General features: G+C 43.7%; 1 protein-coding gene across 2 annotated transcripts in view; it reads right to left on the minus strand.

Moving 5' to 3' along the window:
• COCH (cochlin) overlaps nucleotides 1-21910 on the minus strand; it is a 174037-nt gene that overhangs the window by 57856 nt on the left and 94271 nt on the right. For both annotated transcript variants that reach the window (XM_029598995.1, XM_029598994.1), the window contains exons 6-7: nucleotides 13268-13330; nucleotides 3428-3472 (exon numbers count right to left, since the gene is read on the minus strand). In XM_029598995.1, coding sequence (XP_029454855.1) covers nucleotides 3428-3472; nucleotides 13268-13330 — 108 coding nt within the window. The remainder of the gene's footprint in view (nucleotides 1-3427; nucleotides 3473-13267; nucleotides 13331-21910) is intronic.

The raw sequence follows: 21910 nt of genomic DNA on the forward strand, positions 1-21910 counted from the left end.
GAAACTACCACTTTTCTACTTCAAACATTTTTTTTTATTGAGTGTTTTTGAACAGAAGCATTATACCCCTGTATTCGAATTAGAAATGGGGGTTATGATCCATAATTTTTGGACCACAATGGCTGACAGTAGACCATCCCTTCTGCTTGCTCACACAGGAACTCTCTAGTGAGGATGGGCCCAGCAGGCTTCTTCCATCTAGCCAGCACAGGAACTCTGTAGAGGGCCCACCCAGGATTACAACTCTTCTTATTTGGCATTTGATGCCACTAACTTTGGTCTTTTATGGCCTCTTGCCAAGTCATGGCTTGCCACTGGGGGGGGGGCATGTCTTTTGGGGGCCTACACCTTAGGTGTTTGTGAGCCAGGGGCAGCTGCGGGGTGCAGACTCCAGTGATGGAGGGGAAGACTCGGATGGCTGCTCAGGCATCCTTTGAAGGATCTGTGACTGCATGTTTGTCATACTATTGACTGCTGTGGCCAGCATCATAACATTCTGCGTGTTTGCGTCAGTCTGATCTTGCAGGATCTGGTTTTGCCTGTTGACAGCCCTCCTGAGGCACACTAGCTCTGCTTGTATGTGTCGGAGGTGTACCCCCATGCCTCCTTTCCAGCTGCTCGCACATGGACTCCTCTACTGGTGGTGGGGATGTTGTTGGTGCTGGGTCTGGTGCCAGTGTTGCAATGGTGGTGTGGAGTGCAGGAATTTGGGCCTCCAAATGGCCTGCTCCTGCTGAGGGCGCAGTGCTAGAGGCTGGCGCTGTGGTGTACTGGCTTAAGATTGTGCAAAATCTATTGGCTCCCACTGAAGGCTAGGTTCCTCCATGAAGCCAGAGATGTTAAGGGACACATCGAGTGGGCTGGGTGAACCCAGGGGTTGCAGCATCTGCAATGCCTCCTGATCCTTTGGCTGCTGCTCCTTCTCGCTCACCTGGGTCTGGGATTCCATCAGGAAGGCCTGTGCAAAAGGGCTGCTGCGCTGTTGGTCCCTGGGGCTTCCTGGCTGGGACCAGCAGCTTCGTAGGCGAGAGCTGTGGAAACAAAATATAAGACATGAGTATCAATGGCAGCAGATATCCTTTTTTCATTTGGCATCAGAGGTGCACTTTGCCTCTTAAGCATTGTGAACATCTTATGCCAAATAATGTGTACAACCATTGCAGCCTGCCCATTTATAGGTGAGGTGAACTTACCGGCAGCAGCTAGCATGGTGTCCAGCCGCTCAACCATGCCTTCAAAGACATCTGGTTCCAGCCTTTGCATGAGGCACTCCTCCATGGGAGTGAGGATGATGGGACAAGGGGGTTCTTCTTCTGGTCCGCTGTATATATTTATTTCTGCTCACCTCCTTGGCTTTCAACTGCGCCTTGATGTCCCAGTACTTGTGGGCTCCCTGCTTCTTTGGACTCTACTAGGCTATGTTGCACCAGATCTGGCCCTTGGATGTCTTTGAGGTCTTGGCTGCCAGGTTGCTGAACAGCATGGCAATAATGCTCCAGGACCCCTGCAATGACCATCTCATTATCCTGCACACTGAACTTGATATCTCTGAGACAAGGGCCTCGTGCTGCCTGCCTGCCCAGAAGGGGGTGCCACTTCCACTTCTGGAGAGGTGTCCTCCTTTTCCTCAATCTCCTTCCCACTCCCCTCTCCCCTCCCTTCCTCCCCTCTCCTGCCCTTGCCCTGCCAACTCCCTTTCCCGCTGCCCTCTCTCTCTATCCCTAGCTTGCAGTCTTCCTTCCTCCATCCTCATCTGCTTATCCCCTTCCTCCTCCTGCATCCTCCTATCCCTTCCCTCCTGCCTATCTCTACTCATGTTCAGGTTCCTACTCCTACAACTCCTGCCCTCGTCCTTCCACCTATTCGCTCCTCTCTCCCCATGCCTCTCATGCTCCATCCTCCTCACCACAAACACCACTCTTCTACACTCTTCCACCACCACTGGTCCCCACACCACTCCTCCTCACTCCACCAACAGCAATCCTCCTTCACTACCAACACTCCTCCAAACCAAAAGATAGACAAACTGGACAAACAAAAACTTTTACTCCAACAAAGAAGTCAAAAGACCAAGGTAAAGGGAAACAGATGGTAACAGAAGACCAGTCAAAGCACCTGGGTAATCAAATCAGAAAAAGCTCCTACTCCCACTAAACCACTCACCAACCTTCCTCTCTTTTCTCTCCCACGCCTGACACACCCTCAAAGAAGCAGCTGCAGGAAACCAGGATATATAAACTGAAAAAATAACATACCACACATGAATTTATGCTAGCCGTGTAAAATGATGTGGCATGCGGTGACTCAAAATGTGACGTGGTGATGCGACACACTGATGCAACATGTCGTGTGCTGACTCAACTCGCCATGCCCTGATGCCACGCACCATACATTATTTACCTGTGCAATGTGGGAGGCTGCAAATTAGCATAACCATGTCCTTTTTTTTTTTTTTATTGCGGGTGCTATTTTCACTATATTTATAGCTTTTTGATGAATCTAGGCCTAGGTTTGTATCTGAGGCAATGGAGGTGGAAGTGATTTGCCCAAGATCACAGAAAGCATCAGCAGGATCTGAACCCTAGTTTCTCTTGTTTTTTAGCTTACTGCTCTAACCATTAGGTTACTCCTCGACTCCACTATAAAACATTATGAGCCTTATTTAAAGATGACTTTTTTCCCCATTCTAGGCTTATGGAAAAAATCTAGTGCTTGTAAAAGGTATCAGTTCAGTAGCATTGGAAATCAGCCTTCCCTTAACTCATAGAATAGGAACATAACAGGCAGCAGCAACACAAGTCCCCTTAGCACTTCTCTTCTAATGAGCCTCAATCTTGTTTTGGAGTGGAGTGACCATATCCAACCTTAAAAAGATAATTTGGTTGCCATACTCAGCCTCTGCTGAGAATGCCAAGGATGAGAGCAGCAACTCATTTTATCTAGATAACTTTCTAATGTGACTGAAATTTTAATTGACAAATGAGAAGGGAAAAGCTGTGCATCCCTGTACTAAAGCCATTAAGGTTTTCCAGTCCTAGAGGTGAAAGGCACTCTTTGTGCCATACCTACCAAATCCCCACAGGCAGTTGCAAATAGATACTTATTGTAATCACTGTGCTGAATGTTGGTGTACTCTGCCCTCTTCATTAACAGAGTGAGGTATTTATGTGACAATGGAATTACAGCAGGTATTTTAAGAAATGTTAAAAGGAAAAAATTACTAAAATAAAAGAAAAAAACCATGCAAATCGCCCACACTCTCAAAGTCTACTGGAAGGTGATTATTCATATTTCCATTATGGTCATTCCTGTTTTTCTGCTCTGGTAGAGTTCTCAGTACTGAAATTTATTGCTTAAAATATTTGCTCTTCATGAAATATCACAGACTTTCATTTTTTTTCTATGAGCCAGTTATATGGAACTCTACCTTTGTTCCCAGTTTTCTTCTCTGGCGTCTTCTTTTGACGTTTACCTAAAATTATAAAATCAGCACAAACTATTAGACTTAAAAAGCTACATAACCACTGCCAACAGGTGGTTTAGGAGTTGCATTACATAGCTTTGATTCCGCAGGACTCCTTGAACAGTTCTGCCACCATCCCTCTTCTCGTGCTTTACCTTACCCTGCCATACTTAGGTAATATCACCAACATTAATCATTCCTTCATTTGGAGGTGGCTTAATGTAAATTTCTAAAATTCTGAACAAAAAGAAAAATAGTACACTGATGTACAATCTAGAGATTTTCTGTCAATAAGTAGGAGAAACAGCAGTTCTGGCAGCAAACATGGCATAACCTGCCACCAGACTAGAAAAGTAATCTGACCACAGCCAATACTGATTTGAATACCAAAAGAATCCTGTAATTTGGATTTTGGAATTGCCTTGTTGCTGTTCTTCTATTTTGTAATTTTATTCTCTGTTATTACTAATTTATATATTTAACCTCTATCTTTTTTTTTTTTTTTTTTTTTTTTTAAATCAATTTGGAAGTAATTTTTGTAACTGTCCACACTGGTGCAAAGTCTTCAGGTATCTTTTACCCATGGACTTTATATTAATTTTCAAAGTGAAATTACGCACATACTTTAATTTTGAAAATTATCCCTCAAAATCTATCTGCACACATCCATGCCAGCTAATTTATGCGAGTAGTTTTCCAAGGAAAAATAATGCCCATACTTTAAAACATTCATAATTGCACCCACATAATTTTTCCTGCACATAGGGTAAGCAATATTCAAAAAATGTAAATTAAAATTGCCAAATGTGTGTCCCAGTAGAAATATGCACACACAAGTATCAATAATAAAGTATACCCACTTAAAGTCTAATGTTTGTATTATGTTGAGTAGTTACCAAAAATATATTTAACAGACAATCAGATAAAATAGAAAAAAGTACACAGTTTTTCCCCTCTGATTGTATTTATAAGAAGAACATAAGAAATTGCCATACTGGGTCAAACCAAGGGTCCATCAAGCCCAGCATCCTGTTTCCAACAGTGACCAATCCAGGCTACAAGTACCTGGCAAGAACCCAAAAACTAAGTAGATCCCAAGCTACTAATGCCAGTAATAGCAGTGGCTATTCCCTAAGTCAATTTGATTAATAGCAATTAATGGACTTCTCCTCCAAGAACTTATCCAAACCTTTTTTTAAACCCAGCTACACTAATTGCACTAACCACATCCTTGGGCAACAAATTCCAGAGCTTAAGTGTATATTGAGTGAAAAAGAATTTTCTCTGATTAGTTTTAAATGTGCTAATGTCTACTAATAGGCTTTAGAGTCTCAACAAACTCTAAGCTTGAGATCAGGAGTAGAAGTGGTGAAGGTGTGTGGCACATCCTACTGGGAAGTGTAGCAATTTAACAAATCTCCTCTGCCCTCATGATTCAGGGTTCTTCTTCGGGTCTCTCCATGAGAGTACTGCCTGCCTCCTGTCCTGGCAAAGTGGATGGGGCTCAAGATCAGGGTGTCCAGGACTTCAGGAATAGGGATAACTATGTCTTGGGATACAAGGTGACAACTCAGACTTACTGAACGTGGTCTCATTTTAGAGAGAGGTATTCCGCTAGTTCTTAGCTGTCCAGTAAGATTACTGCAATTGAATAGAGGAGTTTCCTAGCTGGAGTCATAAGGCAAATTTCCAAGCTTGGGGAAAAGCTCTCTTATTGTTGCTGTCTGAGGAGGCATCAGCAAAAAGCTTGAAGATCACCTTGTCTTTTTCTAAAAAGGATCCTCTAGTTTTACTTCTGTACTCCAAAAGCTCATTCCAAAATTGAAAGTACTACTAGGGGAAATGCCCAGGGAGAGTTTATTTATTTATTTATTTATAACTTTCCTATACCGACATTCATGGAACAGGGGTATTATAACTAAGAAAGGAAAGATAAGTTACATTGAACAGGGGGCTACGAGAACTTGGTTAACAGAAAGGGAAGGATAACAGGAGAGGAATAGTAGGAGAAAGGTAACATATTATATTGAGGTAAAAAAAAATATATCAATAGTTAACATTGTATCAAGACATATTGATTAACATATAGGGGTGGATTTTAAAAGGGCTATGTACATAATATAAGCGTGCAACCCTTTTAAACCGGCTCCTGTGCGCGCCAAGCCTATTTTGCAAAGGCCCGGAGACCCGTGCAAGCCCCGGGATGCGCATATGTCCCGGGGCAGGAGCAAGGCCTCTGGCATAGCGGCCGTGCCGGGGGATCATGCACCAGCACTTGGCTAGCGCGCAACCTACGCCTGCCCAGAGGCAGGCGTAACTTATAAAATAAAGGTAGGGGGGGTGATTTAGGTAGGGCTGGGGGGCGGGTGGAAAGTTCCCTCCGAGGCCGCTCCAATTTCGGAGCAGCCTCGGAGGGAACAGGGAAAGCCATCGGGGTTCCCCTAGGGCTCGGTGCATGCAAGGTGCACAAGTGTTCACCCACCTTGCGCGCGCCTACCCCGGATTTTATAACATGCGTGCAGCTGTGCGCACATGTTATAAAATTGGGCATAGATTTTTGTGCGCCGGGTTGCGCGCACAAATCTACGCCCTCACATATCTCTTGAAATCTGGCCCATAGTATAACAGTTGATATAGCATATAAATAACTGGCTGCTGGATAAAATTGGGAGCTAAAAGTAATAATGTAGAACAGATTAGGATAAGGGTGAGGAGAAGGGAAAGGGAGGGTGAGGGGTAATATATTAAATTGAGGGACAATTGGTAGATAACAATGGTATCATATTTATGGGTAGCATATGGGTGACATGTAGGTAACATATAAGTAACATATTATATTGAGGTAAAAATTTCAATAGTTAACATAGAATAATGACTTATTGATCAACATACAGTATAACAGTTGGTATAGCATATACATAACTGACTGCTGGCTGAAATTGGGAGCTAAAAGTAATACAGTAGAATAGATTAGGATAAAGGTGAGGAGAAGGGGAGGGGGGAGTTGAGGGACTAGACTATGGGTAGGCTTGTTTGAACAGCCAGGTTTTTAGGTTGTTGTTTTTAAAGGTCAAGTAGTAGTGTTCCTGGCGTAATTCTGGGGGCATGGAGTTCCATAGTGAAGGCCCTGCTAAGGAAAAGGCACGTACTTTAGTGGAAATATGGTGAGTGAATTTGGGAGGGGGAATATGGAGAGATCATTTGTAAGTGGATCTGACAGGCCTTTTTGATGTGTAGTAGCTCAGGGAGTCCTTTAGTCAAAGTGAGTGCTGGTTGTGGAGGGATTTGTGAATAATAGTAAGACTCTTATGGAGTATTCTAAAGTGAATTGGGAGCCAGTGGAGATCCTTGAGGATGGGCGTGATGTGGTCTTTTCGGCGAGTGTTGGTTAGGATTTTGTCCACAGCATTTTGGAGCATTTGTAGGGTTTTAATGGTGGTCACGGGGAGGCCTAGAAGAAGAGTGTTGTAGTAGTCAATTTTTGAAACTAGAGTGGCTTGGAGGACTGTGTGAAAATCAAAGTGGAGGAGGGGTCTTAATTTTTTTAGGACTTGGAGTTTAAAGTAACAGTCTTTTATTGTGGTGTTAACTAATTTTTTTAGGTTCAGCTGGTAGTCAAGGATAACGCCGAGATCTCTCACTTGCAGGACAGTAGTGGTGGAAGGCTCAAGGCGGGAGAGGTTGTTGTGGTCGGGCGAGATGATGAGTAGTTCCGTTTTAGCTGGTAAGGAGGAGGTTAATGGAGTTAAGGCAGTTGTCCCAGAACTTGAGAGATTTGGGGAGAGAGTCTGTTATGGGGATAAGAATTTGAACATCGTCAGCGTAGATGAAATGGGTAAGATTTAGATCTGCTAGGAGTTGGCAAAGGGGCAAGAGGTAGATATTGAATAGCGTAGGGGAGAGGGATGAGCCTTGAGGAACTCCATGAGATATGCTGATAGGGGAGGATTCTTTATTGCTTATTCTGACCTTATAATAACTATTGTTAATGTAGGATTCAAACCAGCGGAGGGCATTTGCTGAGGTACCTATGTCGGTGAGACGATTTAGGAGAGTGGAGTGATTAATGGTATCGAATACGGAAGAGATATCAAGTAGTGCAAGTATATATGATTGGCCTTTATCTATTCCCTTGAGGAGCGTATCTGTGAGAGAAATTAGGAGAGTTTCCATGTTTAGGAATTTACAGAAACCAAATTGGGAGGGGAAAAGAATATTGTGTTTGTTGAGATACTCCGTGAGTTGGGTGTTGACTAATCTTTCCATAAGTTTTGCAATAAATGGCAGGTTTGAAATAGGTCAGAAGTTAGACGGGTCCCCTGGGTCAAGGTTAGGTTTCTTCAATATAGGTTTAAGAATGGCTTGTTTCAGTGCGTTGGGGACTATTCCAAGAGAGAGGGAGCAGTTGACGATTTCAGCCAATGATTTGGCAATAATATATGGTATGGTAAGAAGTGTTTTAGTCGGGATGGAGTCAGATGGGTGTGAGGATGGTTTCATTTTCTTTAGAATGGATTCAATTTCTAGGGAGGAAGTGTATTTGAAGGAATTGAGGGCAGCTCTTGGGTTATAGGGGGTGGTGTAAGGGAGTGGGGAGGTGATAATGAATTATGACAAGAGCTTGGAGATTTTTTTCTGGAAAAAGATTGCGAGTTCGTCACATTTTGCTGGGGCGTCATTGTCTGGGATGGTGAGAGGAGAAGTTTTAGTCAGTTCTGAAACATATGAAAAGAGAGCCTTAGCGACATATTGAAAATTGTGGATTTTGAGGGCGTAGAAATCTCTTTTTGTTCGGAGGATAGTTGTCCTGCAGTTGTGCAGGGATGATTTATAGGTGGTCAAAATGTTGGGGGGAGGGATCTTTGCGCCATTTCTTTTCTTTATTTCTTAGCTCTTGTTTTAGTTTTTTTAATTCTGGACACTACCAGGGTTTTTTGGTGTTGTGGGCAGGGTTTACTTCTTTAACCATTAAAGGGCATATTTTGTCGGCGATATTGTTGGTGATATTAAACCAAAAGGTAAGGGCCGAGTCTGCATTAGAGAGGTCTAGTTTGTGTATGTCATTGGTGAGGTGGGAACTAAGGTCTTCAATGGTGCAGGGTTTTCTAAAGTGAAACGTAGTCTTGAGAGCGGGAGAGGGGATCGATTTTTCTTTTAATGCGAGATTGGTGTTGATCAGTGAGTGGTCTGACCAGAGAACTGGAGTACAAGTAGGAGGTTCTGCATAGGAGATAAGGGAATTTATAAAGATTAAATCCTGGGTGTGCCCTGCTTTATGGGTGGGGTTGGTTATAATTTGTTTAAATCCAATGGCCTTAAGGGAAGATAGGAAGGCTTCGCAGTTAGGGGATAAAGGAACCGTGTCAACGTAGAGGTTGAAGTCCCCCAGTATAATAGCTGGGATGTCATTGTTTATGTGTTCTGCTATAAATTCTATGAGGTGGGAGGCATTGTTGTCTAGTAAACCTGGAGGGGGTATGGACTAGGCAGACTTGTAATTGAGTGGATTTGACAAAGCCAATTTCAAATTTAGGGGAGGTCTTGATAGTCTGAGGGATTAGTTTTAGTTCTTTTTTAGCGGCTAGTAGGAGACCTCTGCCTCTTTTTTTGTGTCTCGGTAGAGAGATGATATCGTAAAGTTGTGTAGGGAGTTGATTGATGAGAACTATATCAGTAGGTTTAAACCAAGTTTCTGTTATGGCACAAATATCTGGTTGCTTGTCTAGTAGAAGGTCACTGAGGATAGGTGTTTTTTTGACTAGTGGTTGTGAGTTAAAGAGAATGAGGGAGAGGGCAGAGGGGCCGAGGAATTGAGTGAGAGGGGAGATCATGATTGGCACTAGAGATCTTGTTTTGGGAAGGTGGATAGTTAGAGTTTGTTTTTTAGGGTGCTGGCAAGGGGGTTTGTGGTGGTATTTGAGGATGGGAATAGGATAGAATAGCATTTCAGAAGGTGGGAGAGGAGAATATAGTAGTAGGAGGCGCTTGTAGATGTTTTGCCAGTGAGAGAGGAGGCGGGTGTAATGGTAGGGGCAGGAAAGTTACGAATAGAGTTTTTAGGAGGAAGGAGGAGGGCAAGGATGGTGGAGGAAGTTATTATTGTGGTGATGAATTGGGTTGGGAGAGAGGTAGATGGATAGTGTGTGACAGCAAATTATTATTAGGGGGGAAGAGGGAGGGGATGAGGTAAGGAAAGGGGGTGAAGCTAAATTATAGGAGCTGTAACATGAGTCACTGAATGGAAATACAGGAACGGTAGAATGGATCAGTTTGTTGGAGGGCTATATGTACATATGGGAGAGCACAAGGGGAGGCACGAAGGAGTGCGACGCCGGAGGTAAGGAGCTGCCTTTAAAGGCCTAGGCCGTCGCTCCGATGTCATCACAGCCGCGCCGGGCCTCCGATTGGCCAGGGGGTGTGGTCTGGGTTGATGGTGGGCCTCACAGTTGTTCAGAGGGAAGGTGGGTTGCCGGAGCGGTGGAGAGGCAGTGAGAACAGGTGAGGACCCTTACCCCAATGGGTTGCGCCGGTCGTGTGGGCCTGGAGCTGTCCTTACCAGGTTGTGCAGATGTACTTTTGACTGAGACACTGATTCCTTGGAACTTTATTTTCTGTACTGATTGTGTACAGAACAAGTGGACCTACTGAGATTTTCATCTGCAATCAAGTTTTACCAATAAAGGATTTTATTTTGAACAACATTTACAGTGGTGGTATGTGTATTTCCTTCTAAACACCAGTGGAGGAATTCCAGAGAACCCTTAAAACTCTTGAAAGACTTGTTGTATTAAGATTATTTTAGACTTAATTTTTAAAGATGGCGCCGGCCATCCAGTGCTCCCTCCATGTGACAGGGGCCGGCCAATGGCATGGATACCATGTCACATGGTAAGGGCAAAGGGCCAATACCTGATAACAATCTCACAACCTCTCTGCCAAACAACCTACAAACCACTCATGTAAGAGATCTAGGTGTGCTAATCGACAATAAACTAAACTTCAAAGCCCACATCAATAAAACCACCAAAGACTGTTTCTATAAACTGCAAGTTTTAAAAAGGATAAGACCACTCTTCCATGCCAAAGACTTCAGAACCATCCTCCAAGCCCTCATTTTCTCAAAATTGGACTACTGCTGCTCCACTTTACTTGGCCTCCCCTCCTCATACACAAAACCGCTCCAAATGGTCCAAAACGCAGCAGCCCGTCTACTGACAAACACTAAGAAAAGAGACCATATCTCCCCAGTGCTACAAGACCTCCACTGGTTACCAATTCATTTCAGAGTCATTTATAAATCCATCACCTTGATATACAAAATCATTCACCAACATACCACAATCGATCTACAAATTCCTCCCCGCTTCCACAAATCCACAAGACCGACCAGGGAAGCCTACAGAGGATGCCTCATTGTTCCACCCACGAAAACCACTAATCACAGCACCTTAAGAGACCGAGCCCTTTCCACCGCAGGCCCACAGTTATGGAACTCCATCCCTCCAGAACTCAGAAACGAACCATGTCTCCTAACCTTTAGGAAAAGACTCAAGACATGGCTTTTCAGGCAAGCCTTCTCGAACTCTACCTAAGATGCACCATAAACAAACTCTCTACTCAGAGACTGTACATATGAGACACCATATTTATATTGAACTTTTGTATATAATTATTCTCCTCTATCTCTTTCTATTTCTTACATTCCCAGTTCATTAGCCCTTGTTAATTGTAACTGCTTCTCTTCATCACGTTATTTATGTTTTTTGGTTGTATTATCCGCACCCCTGTTTTCTGTAAACTGACATGATGTGAACGAGTTCATGAATGCCGGTATAAAAAAACCTTAAATAAATAAATTAATTAAATAAATAAATCAGCGCCATTTTGATTAGTGCAACCGATGGCCCGGGAGCGGGAGATCGCTCCCGGGACCCCCACTGGACCACCAGGTACCTGTAAAATGTTTTTTTGGGGGTCGGGAGGGTGGGGGAAGCTAAGGGATTAGTTTTAAAGGGTCAGGGTGGGTTTAGGTGTTATTTTTGTGTGCCGTTTTTCCCGCCCTCCCCCAAAACAATAAGAGAAACCCCACGAATAATTTAGTGGGGTTTTCCTATCGGTTTCGGGGAGCCCCCGATTTCTGACGATTTTGAAAATATCGTACGATATTTTCAATCGTCAGAAGCACGATTCACATCCCTAAAAAACAGCTCTCAGTCCTGCATTATTTATTTTTAGGATATTTTACTGTGTTGAGTTTGCCCTGTTACCATCCAAAGGCAGCAAAGAAAAACATTTTTTTCTTTAAGCAGACAAGCTATCAATGGGGCCGATGCAATAATGTGTGGGTTAAAACACAGGGTAACTTTTTTTTTTTTTTAACTCCCGATGAAGTAAGCTAATGGGCTAGATTTTAAAAGCTCTGCGGCGTAAATCCTGCCGCATTTACGCGCGCAGGGGCGCCTATTTTGCATAGGCTGCCGGCGCGCGCAAAGCCCCAGGACGCGTGTAAGTCCTGGGGCGGTCCGGGGTGGGTCCCGAGTCCCCCGGCACTGTGGCCTGTGCCAGGGGATGCTGAGGTGGCACGCGCAAGTTACGCCTGCTTCAAGCAGGCGTAACTTGCACAACAAAAGGTAGGGGGGGGATTTAGGTAGGGCTGGGGGTGGGGTAGATAGGGGAAGGGAGGAGAAGGTGGAGGGACGCGGAACGGAGGCAGGCTGCGCAGCTCGGTGTGTGCAGGCTGCCAATTTTGCACAGCCTTGCACGCGCCGACCCCGGATTTTATAAGATACGCGCGTATCTTATAAAATCTGGCGTACTTTTGTTCCCGCGCGCGTACTTATTTAAGATCTACCTCTTTGTGTGCCAACTAAGTACACATTTTAAACTCAGGGGAGCCTTTCATATGTGATTTATATGCACAAGACTTATGTGCCCAAAACGTGATTTGTGTGCTTAAATTTGATTTATGTGCACAAAAATAGAAAACATTTTTATATACATATAAATCATATTTAATGCACAGAAAACTTGCTTTGTGCACAAATCCCGATTACAGGTCCCAGTGTCAGAATTTCAGTTTCTAACCATCCGCTGATACAAGAGATGGATGCTCCACCTGTGTCCAGAAGTAAAATTTCCAACACTAGGAAAACCTGCGTTAAGCCAGTACCCATTGGGGGTGGGGGGGGGTAATACTTATTGCCTTCATTTGCATGGGATTTCCATACGAAGGTGCTAAGCAGGATACACAGTTTTACACGCACATTTTTTGCATGCAAAACTGCTTGCTGCACTCAACTGTGAGTAAAACCATGCAGTCTGCTAAGTGCATCTTATTGCATCAGCCTCATTATGAAAGATGTTTTATGCTTTGCAACTGTTGCCCAACGGACACACTGGCCCATTCTGGCCTCTATCATAAGGATCCAAATCCATGATGGTCCCCTATAATATTATCAATTCTAAAATATATATGTATAAATATAAATTGAAGCTACAAAGGCGGAGAAAACAACACACATGTAGTTAAATACCCAAGAAAGAGAATGTGTGGCAACAAAATACAGTACTGTTCAATACATGTCCATAGGGTTATTTCTGTCAAAGCAAACATTATCCTTTGCATAATGATCCTACATTGTAACATAAGTGTTCGCTCTTGTTTGCTTTGAAATAAATAACCCTATGGACATGTATTGAACAGTACTGTACTTTGTTGCCACACATTCTCTTTCTTGGATAAATATAAATTGACACATCAACTGCTGCTTGTAATATCGAATAATAAAAAGGAAAGATTTGTACCTGTAGGTGGGAACATTGTTGCTTTTGGTTTTCCTGATGCTGTCAGGGCTCTTGTCCTGATCTCTGAGGAAATATTAAAAAAATGAAAATCCTGTCTTCCTAATACAAACGGAGAAGTATGTTTACATAACACACTGAGAAATATCGTTTAACCTTCTCCAGTGTATGTCCCAATATGTTGCTATGAGCATATTCAAAGTCCTAGTTTATTTCAGTGCAGCAATACTAGAGATAGAGAGGCCAAGTCACTAAAATGCAGTAATCTCAGTTAATATTAATGCAGGTAACACATGCATTATTCAGTATGGGGCGGATTTTAAGAGCCCTGCTCGCCTAAATCCGCCCAAAACCGGGCGGATTTAGGCGAGCAGGGCCCTGCGCGCCGGTAAGCCTATTTTACATAGGCCTACCGGCGCGCGCAGAGCCCCGGGACTCGCGTAAGTCCCGGGGTTCTCCGAGGGGGGCGTGTTGGGGGCGGTCCCGGGGCGTGTCGGCAGCGTTTTGGGGGCGGGTACGGGGGTGTGGCTACGGCCCGGGGCGGTCCGGGGGCGTGGCCGCGCCCTCCGTACCCGCCCCCAGGTCGCGGCCCGGCGCGCAGGAGGCCCGCTGGCGCGCGGGGATTTACGCCTCCTCTGGGAGGCGTAAATCCCCCAACAAAGGTAAGGGGGGGGATAGACAGGGCCGGGCGGGTGGGTTAGGTAGAGGAAGGGAGGGGAAGGTGAGGGGAAGGCGTTAGAGGATTCCCTCCAAGGCCGCTCCGATTTTGGAGCGGCCTTGGAGGGAACGGGGGTAAGCTGCGCGGCTCGGCGCGCGCCAGCTATACAAAATCCATAGCCTTGCGCGCGCCGATCCAGGTTTTTAGCAGATACACGCGGCTCCGCGCGTATCTACTAAAATCCAGCGTACTTTTGTTTGCGCCTGGAGCGCAAACAAAAGTAGGCCTATTCGCGGAGTCTGAAAATCCGCCCCTATGAATCCACCTCATTGGAAATAATGGGACCCATGGTTACCCGGGTTCACATTAGCGAATTAGCTTCAAAATAAATAATTCTCTTGCTATAGGCTACTCTGCTGAGTGATTTGGAAATATGCAAATATTTATATATGGGAGTAAATCCTTGCAGGACAGAGTTGATCCTTCTCTCTTCTGATCCCAGTTAGTCCAAATATCTTCTTTTTTTGCAGTAGCAGAAGAAAAAAAGTGACAGGTAGAAAATCTTCAGGTTTGTTTGTTTTTACCATTTACACGTCAGGAATTTTGGGCAGTATGTATTAGTCTAACAATTTTTACTAGTGTCTTTGCATCAGTTTCAAGATTTAATTAGAAATGGCAACAGAACAGAATTTGGTATTGCATAATGTGCTTTTTTCTATCTTTCTGAGGCAGAGTAACAACTGTTCTTTCCTGACAAAATTCCAAAAATATCTACTGTATCATTTTCTCTCAGAAAAAAACCCACAGGAAAATGTAAATATATTGGGGCGGATTTTCAAAGGGTTATGCACGTATATTTTCTAACCTACGCGTATATTACGTGCGTAACCCCGAAAACCCGCTCTGGCATGCGCCGAGCCTATTATGCATAGGCTCGGCGATGCGCATATGTCCCAGGGCTTGAAAAAAGGGGTGGGGGTGGTCCGGGGCGGGGCATGGCCAGAGGCTTCCGATGGCCTGCTAGGCCGGGGAATCGCGCGCCGGCTCTTGTCCGGCGCGCGCAACTTACGCCTGCCCAGAGGCAGAAGCAACTTAAATAATAAAGGTGTGGGGGGGGGGGGATTTAGGTAGGGCTGGGGGGAAGGTTAGATAGGGGAAGGGAGAGGAAGGTGCAAAGGAAAGTTCCCTCCGAGGCCGCTCCGATTTTGGAACGGGGAAAGCCATCGGGGCTCCCCTAGGGCTTGGCATGCGCAAGGTGCACCAACCCTGGATTTTATGTTATAAAATCGGGCGTAGATTTGTGCGCGCCGGGTTGCGAGCACAAATCTATGCCCGCGCGTAGGTTAGAAAATCTGACCTATTATATTTAAAAAATATTCATTACTATTACATTGGAATGAGCTGAACCTGGTTATCTTTGTAGAAGTGCATGGTACCAAAAGTTGTCTAACATTTTTTATTGGCAAAAAATACAAATACAAAGAACCAAGTCATATTATTCTTAAAACCATGCTCTTGTGACTACTGTTAGAAACAGAAAAGGACCAAGCATGGCAAAGCAACTTAGAAAGTTAAACCGGTGAAATAAAACAAAGGAAACCACTACTAATATCTTTTGTGTTTCTATCCGATCGGAATTATATAATGAAGCTATTTTTTTTTAGAAATAGGCAGATAAAATTCCATGGACACCCGATATGGATTTATCCGGACGTGATAAAAGCGACTCAAAGTCGCCGTAGAGAGTTTCTAGCAATGCGTACGTCTTTGCTTCAATTAGGTGCTACATTTATTCTTAAATATCCTTGTAAATGCTGTGTTAGGCATCTGTGTAAATTACAATTTTCTTGAACCTGTACAGCTTAAAGCTTTCATAGATGCCCGTGCCAATACCACCCTAACTTCGGCTTAGTTAATGTAAAGTGGTGACATCGCTAGGCATACATATTTTTTTTCCTTTTCGGAATCATGATTTCTTATTTATAACGCTCAAAGTTCCACCTCCTCCATTATTTCTTTAGGATGTTTACAAAAATCATTTGATCTGATTACTTATTGTAAATTTAATTCTTTGTTTCTTGCCTATTTTGTATACACCTGATTTACTGTACAAAATGTTCTTCTTGGGATGTTTTAAAAAATTTTGTAAATAAAGAATTGAATAAAAAAAAAAAGAAAGTTAAACCAGTAAAAGGGTTATTTTGAAAAGATTTTACAGAGATAACTAAGCATTTATTCAGGTACAAATCAGGGCTGAAAATTGCCCTCCACTGATGTGGGCTTTTGCCATAAAGAACCATTTCAAGGGTAGGGCCAGCAATGCAGGATGCGCTGGGAGCTCTGCACATGGATGGCAGTGGTAAAGGATTTGGGGGTTCTGGGTGGAGCAGAAGAGTGCGCTTCACGAATGGGCCAAGCATCAAATTTTATTTATAGAATTTGGGGGAGGGGACAGGAGGATTTTCGGGCCTATAGGCCCACTATGTTTGTTTTTGGAATATTTGTGGGGAGGGCTAGATGCAAAGGAGGGATCGGCTGCAATGGCCAACATTTGTTTCACTGGAGTGGAAGATCAGGCCGATAGGCCCACTAGGTTTTTTTGGATCGCTACTTAACTGGCCATATTAGTTGAATATAACCCATTAAATTATCTAGGAACCACTTTAAACCTGCTCTGGGCCACGTAAAACTTAGCCATGTAAAACTTAGCCAAATAAATTTATTTGGCTACCTGTGAATATCGGAGTTAGCTAGATACGTTATTCGGCTATGTGTACTCCACCCTAACACCTCCAATGTATCTGGATAAATGTTATTTGGTTAATGACTTGGCTGGATGAAAATAATCCAGAAAGATGGCCAAGATATTCAAAGGGGTTTATCTAAATAACTAAGAAATTATCTGGATAAACCCCTTCTAATATCAATGCAAAGGCAGCATTCATATCTCCTTGGGGGAGGGAGTCATGCCCATCAATAAGGACAACATTTGGAGAGGGATCCAAGATGGCAGTATGTTAGCATTGCTCTGATAACTGATGCTTGCTGTTCCTCAGGGTTTTATACATCTATTTTTTTCATGGCAAAGAAGCCTAGGGGGAGAGTTTGGAGAGGTTGCCCTTGTCTCTGGGCAGATTCCGATTACTGATTTCACAGAGCCTGACAATCAACCTAGCCAGTATGGCAATCGAGGCAGGAAGATTTGCTTTCCAGCTCCAAGATAGATATTTTCTGGAGCCCGAGCTTCATGCTACTCCATCTCAGCTGACCATGGAAAACAAAACAGGAAATCGGGTCTCACAGTGGATGCTAGTAAGATAGGAACTACCATGATGACCAGAGGAATGCGGGTCCCTGAGCTCATGAGATTGAAACAGCAGAGCAGGCTGGAAGGTAGAATGCCACAGGAACTTAAGTAGAGTGATGAGAATGTTGGAACAGGAGTCACCGGTGTAACCTCGAAGATTGTTGTGCAGAAGGATGCATTGGAGCTGGGGCTGAGTGAGTCGTTGCTTTCCCCTATCCCCCAAGTAGATGTTAATCTCCATGCTATTCCTTGTTTGATTAAGCCGGACATTGTTATTTTGGATTCCATTTGGTCTGCAGTGGCTTCCCTACATCAGAATACACACATACATAGGCGATCCAATAATATTGCTCTATACATTTTTAATACATCAATTAATCAATGAGCATAATTTTCCAGAACATATTTATCAATATATTTCAAACATGTATCAATAAAAATACATACACATTAAAGCGCAAATATATCCATAATTACATCATTAATACAGAGACATGTGCAACCTCATGGACATTATCACCCCACCAGAGCACCAGTCAACTAGCAGCATTACCACCCCACCATAGCATAACTTAAAACTCCCCTCTAAACACTCATACATTCATATCACACACACTCCCCACCCACTAAAACACCACATATCTAAAACCCCCGAACCTATTAATGTCGAAGCTATCTATATTTCAACAGGCTCCATCACTTATTAATGTCATATGGGAGCATTACATCACATCCCTCACACCTCTAAAACCACCAAAGCTTTAAAGATTAAAGCTATCTTCATTTGGGCATGCTCCACCATATATTCATTCCATGTGGAAGCGATCCACCACGTCCCAACAAGGATCCCTGTTTCGCCGCAGCGTCTTCAGGGGACGCTTACTCCCAATCCAGCCAAGGATTAGCACAAGGTGGAGCCGGCCGTCCATTGCTCCTACCATGTGATAGGGGCCGACCAATGGCAGCGGTAGCCCCTGTGACATAGTAAGGGCAAAGGCTATCGGCGCCATTTTGAATACCGGCAGCCGACGGCCCAAGTGCAGGAGATCGCTCCAGGTCCCCCGCTGGACCACCAGGGACTTTTGCCAAGTCTTGGGGGGGGGGGGGGGTCAGGAGGGTGGGGGTTTTATTCGTTAATGATACGTTGCATTCATGGGGGTTCACCATACGTTTCAGAACCCCACGAATGCAATGAATAGGGACCTATACGTTGCGGATTGCGTATACGTTCAAAATGAATGCACATCCCTGATTGCACAGTAGGAAGTATATTCAGAATTTTGGAGGCAACCTGTTAGATCTTCCCTGAAGTCAAAAGGAAAGCAAGGGAGTACTCTGAGAGATGAGAGTGAAGCTGCATAACAGACTCTTTCCATGGTGTCTGAAAGGAGAGATATTCTGTGTAGTATTTACTGCCTTATCATTAATCAGTCTAGGTCAGCAAAATCTTCTGTTACTTAGACTTGAGGTTTATAACAATATATATATATATATATATATAGATAGATATCTGTACATCTACATGTGCAGGTATACAGTATATAGCTACATAAACAAGTCTAATAAGAAATCACAAATAGGTACAATATACCTAAATTTTCTGTCATTTTATTTCAGGTATAAAATGTCAAACAAGATGCAGGTGAAACATTTTACAGACCCAGAAGTTTCCTCATGCTCCTTTGGCCTTCTAACATAATCAGATTTTGGACTGGTATTGGGCACCATGCACCTTCATTCACAATTACTTAGGAATAGTTTCCCATATTTCGTATCCTCTTCTTGGCCAGTGACCATGCAGCAGGATTTTTTCTGGAACTTTGCAAGATTTAATGCTCATGACTCCTTTCCTTCTCCTTTCCTTCCTTCTCCTTTCCTTCTCCTCCCCTTCCCTTCAAGGGATGTGAATGCTATCTCTGCAGTATCCCCAGCCCCAGCCTACTAGAGGAACAGAAGACAAGCTGGAAGTCAACCTATGTTCTCCACATGGTAGTGCCCAGCATTGCCTCTGAGCCTCCAGGCCAGTCTGGAAATATCTTTTTATCAGGCAATCTAACACTTTTGTAAGTAGTTTTCAAGAGTTATGCTCTTGAAACTGAGGGAGTTGAGGAAAGAAATCAAGAAAGCAAAAGGTCAGGTGGAAGAAAGGATTGTCAGAGGTAAAGCGAAGTGACAAAACATTTTTCAGATATATCAGAGAAAGGTCTGAATAGGTATAGTGAAATTGAAAGATGACAAAGATCAATGTGTGATGAGAGATGAAGAAATGGCTGAAATATTAAATATTTCAGTTCAGTATTCACTAAAGACGACTCTGGAGAAGGACTGTCGCTGGTTGACAAGACTGTGTATGGAGGTGGAGTAGACAAAACTACATTTACAGAAGAGGATGAATGAGAAGAGCTATGGAAAACAAAGTGAACAAGGCCATGGAGCCAGATAAGGTACATCCCAGGATACTGAGGGAGCTCAGAGATGTGTTGGCGGGTCTGCTGAAAGACCTGGTCAGTAGATCCCTGGAAACGGGAATGGTGCTGTGAGATTGGAGAAGAGTGGTGGTGGTCCTGCTTCACAAGAGTGGGAGCAGAGAGGAGGCTGGAAACTAAAGGCCAGTTAGCCTCACCTTGGTGGTGGTGAAATTCATGAAAACTCTTCTGAAGGAAAGGATAGTGAACCATCTAAAATCCAGTGGGTTGCTTGAACCGAGGCAGCATGGATTCACCAGGGGAAGGTCCTGTCAGAAAAGTCTGATTTTTTTGATTGCGTGACTAGAGAATTGGATCAGAGAAGAGCTCTTGATGTGATTTACTTGGATTTTAGTAAAGCTTTTGATATGGTCCCGCATAGGAGATTCATGAACAAAATGAGAAGCCTGGGATAAAGTGCCAAGGTAGTGGCATGGATTGCAAACTGCTTGTCTGACAGGAGACAGCATCAAATGTTAAATGGAACCTGCTCTGAAGAAAGAACGGTGTTAAGTGGAATGCCACAGGGATCAGTTTTGGGACCAATTCTGTTCAATATCTTTGTGCATGACATTAAGGAAGGGATAAAAGGTAAAGTTTGTCTATTTGCAGATAATATGAAGATCTGCAAAAGAGCGGACATGCCTGAAGGAGTAGAGAAAATGAAAAGAGATTTAAGAAAGCTTGAAGACTGGTCCAGGATTTGGCAGCTGGAATTCAATGCTTTGACTTACAGAATCATGCATCTGGGGTAGTTAATCCAAAAGATGGGCAGTGAAAGACTAATGTGCATGGACTGGGAGAGGGAACTTGGGGTGATAGTGTCAGGTGATCTGAAGGTGGCAAAGCAATGTGACAAGGCGATAGCTAAAGCTAGAAGAATGCTGGGCTGCATAGAGAGAGGAATAGCCACCAGTAAGAAAAAGGAGTTGGTGATGCCCTTGTACAGGTCCTTGGTGAGGCTTCACCTGGAGTACTGCATTCAGCACTGGTGCCCATATCTAAAAAAGGATAAAGATAGGATGGTGGAAGTCCGAAGAAGAGCAACCAAAATGGTGTGGGGTCAGCATTGGAAGCCTTATGAGGAGAAATTGAAGGATCTGAATATGTAAGTCCTGGAAGAGAGGAGGTACAGCAATCCACACGCACAACTCCAACTGGTTAGACATCCCTTTTACAACTCCTAAGTCCAGTTGACCCACCAGAACAGCAAATTCTGGAACCCTACTTGTACCTTCCTTAAAAACAGCCCATCTCTCATCCACACGTGACCGTGCTCTCACGATTGCAGGCCCCACTTACTGGAACACACTACCGCCGGACATACGCTTCGAACCCTGTATGAACAACTTCAAAAAGAAATTGAAAACATGGTTGTTCAACCAAGCCTACCCAGATTAATAAATCACCAATCCGTGCCATTGTAGACCACAATACGTCTAATCCCTATTTTCTCATTTTGAGGAACTATGTTTTTTACTCCATCTCCTCTCCGCGAGGTACCTTGTTCGTTGTTTACCCTATCTTTTCTTAGCTGCCTATCGTTACCCCCTCTCCCAGTTTTGACCTCCCTATTAAAATGTAATTTCCAAACTTAACCGTTTACTGTGAACCGACATGATGTCCACGACGAATGCCGGTATATAAAAATGTTTAAATAAATAAATAAAATAAATAAATATAGACCTTCAGATACCTAACAGGTTTTAATGACACAATCATCAAACCTTTTCCATTGGAAAGAAATCAGTAGAACTAGGAGTCATGAAATGAATCTCCAGGGAGGACGATGCAAAACTAATGTCAAGAACTATTTCTTCACGGAGAGGGTGGTTAATGCCTGGAATGTCCTTCTGGAGGAGGTGGTGAAGATGAAAAAAATGAAAGAATTCAAAGGGGTGTGGGATAAACACTGTGGGTCCCTAAAGGCTAGAGGATGGAAATGAAGAAATGTGTGCTAGGGGGTAACTTGCTGGAGTGGCGGTCACTACCCTTAACCAGTAAGCCTTGATACTGTTGATGCAACTACATCATTGCTCTCTGCTTCAACAGTAGGAGGAAAAGAAGAATTGGATTCAAACAGCAACAAATGAGGGCCCTGATGTTTACTTTCTGGGGAACAAATAAGCATGGGGGTAACTTGCTGATGTGGCTTTTGCTACCGTTAACCAATAAGCCTGATACTTTTGATGCAATTCCAACATTGCTCTCTGCTT

This window comes from Rhinatrema bivittatum, chromosome 4 (genome assembly GCF_901001135.1).
Source record: "Rhinatrema bivittatum chromosome 4, aRhiBiv1.1, whole genome shotgun sequence".
Classification (NCBI taxonomy): Eukaryota; Metazoa; Chordata; class Amphibia; order Gymnophiona; family Rhinatrematidae; genus Rhinatrema; species Rhinatrema bivittatum.